We start from the raw sequence: 1744 nt of genomic DNA, 5'->3' as shown, positions 1-1744 counted from the left end.
ATATGCGATCGTCTCACACAAGCGGCCGCTCCATTAGGGAACTAGAGGACCCACCCCCACAATTTTAACACGCTAAAGGGACATGTAACTCGGTCACTCACCTTTGAATACGGTGACTCTGTGTCGGCTAACTAAATTAATCTGATCCAATGAAATCTCCGTCACAAAAACACCGTTAGCACCTCTTGCCCGTTTATGATTATTTTCGCGTACTGTGATCATACAATCACCCATGATGGTTATAGGATTCCATGGAATACCCAACTGACCAGCAGCTCCTAGCTTGATGAATGGGATGACACACATCGAGTCCAAGTCAATCTTGCACCATATGGTCGATAGTCTGAGCGGGGATCGTTCATATCCGACCAAGTGTGGGATCCCATCAAGCACACGCATCACCTGCACGTGCTAAATTGAGCTACGGTTTATCCGAATCTTGCTCAGAAGAAAGGTGCCTGCATCCAGAACGACCACATGCGTTGCAATCGTGGCACCACGTCCACCCCAGTTGACCCACACGGCCTTACCAAGGTGGAACACCGAGCTCGCACCGAGGTGAGTGTGACGCTGATCGTTTATGTACTCGTGTTTCCAGCATCCGTTTGCGGAATTAAAAACATTACAGTGCAAAAACCTGTCTACAAGGTGCCTCTTTGACATATGGATGACGTAGTAATTGTCAGTTCCCATCCGGTATCCAAATGTGTATCCGATAAAGGCTTGTCTATATAGGGTGTCGGCCGGGTCGTCCAGTTGCTGAGCGACTCGCAACAGTGGGTTACATACCAGGAGTCTCAAATCAAAATCAGTCGGGCTATACCAGACACAGATCATACCGTAATCGGAGCCGATAACACTCCACCATCCGTGAATACCTAGTTGTTCTAGCATTGGCGCGGCTACTCTTCCTCTGTCTATACAGTCCACAAGACAGAAAGACTCTGTTGAACAGTACCTCTCCTGGTCACCAATCTGGCGCAACACCTTATGGTGTTTCCTGATATTTGCGAGCGTGTTGTCCCTCCTAAATTCATCGGAAGACAGTGGGACATGCCAAGTTGTGCTTGCGGTTTTACATCTCGCCACTGTCTTTGGGTCTGTCTGGATGAATATCTCCATCAAGATATCGTCCGGAAATACCTGATCATCCATCTCAGCCAACGACTCCGCCAAATGATTAGCCATATACCAACTGCTTTTCTTCTTCCTTTTTTTTTTCAAATTGAATGCCGTGAACTAGACTATCTAGAACAAAATAGAGTAAACACTTAAGGGAAACGTGTACCACACACTTTCTCACTTTTGCTAGATTGTAGAGTTGGGGTGCGCGTAGAGTTGTGCATCATGATGGGTCTGACACTAATGTTCCGCGGATAGCTACAGTGAGCCGTCACTCACGTCACATCAATAAACGTAAATGCCTTTAAAATAAAAACAATATGTAACAATAAATTAACATCGTTTTTCATGGAATAACAAGAGATTAGGTAACAATAAATTTGATTTATTCTAGATTTAAAGAACATGAGATATTACATTGGGAAGAGTCCTACAACAATGACCATGGAAAGCCTTTTTTTTTTGACGTGGCTTTGGGCCCGGAGTTCGACCCGGACCAACACAATGGAAACCATTTGCCCCGCACCCAACCCAGTCCCCGCAGCCGATCCAGATGAAACCCAACCCTACAGGAACCTTAGCTTTGCTCTTTATCCTCCTTGACGCTGTGTTCTCCTACTAC

At 45.9% G+C, this 1744-nt stretch overlaps 1 protein-coding gene across 1 annotated transcript; it reads right to left on the bottom strand.

The window, feature by feature from the left end:
* Positions 1 to 411: 411 nt before the first annotated feature.
* On the bottom strand, positions 412 to 1188 carry LOC140179259 (uncharacterized). The gene has a single exon (XM_072217939.1). It carries the CDS (start codon positions 1186 to 1188, stop codon positions 412 to 414), a length of 777 nt encoding a protein of 258 aa, XP_072074040.1.
* Positions 1189 to 1744: the final 556 nt, after the last annotated feature.

Source organism: Arachis hypogaea, chromosome 15 (assembly GCF_003086295.3).
Source record: "Arachis hypogaea cultivar Tifrunner chromosome 15, arahy.Tifrunner.gnm2.J5K5, whole genome shotgun sequence".
Classification (NCBI taxonomy): Eukaryota; Viridiplantae; Streptophyta; class Magnoliopsida; order Fabales; family Fabaceae; genus Arachis; species Arachis hypogaea.
Note: the sequence above shows the minus strand (reverse complement) of the source record. Positions and strands in the feature narration are given on the sequence as shown.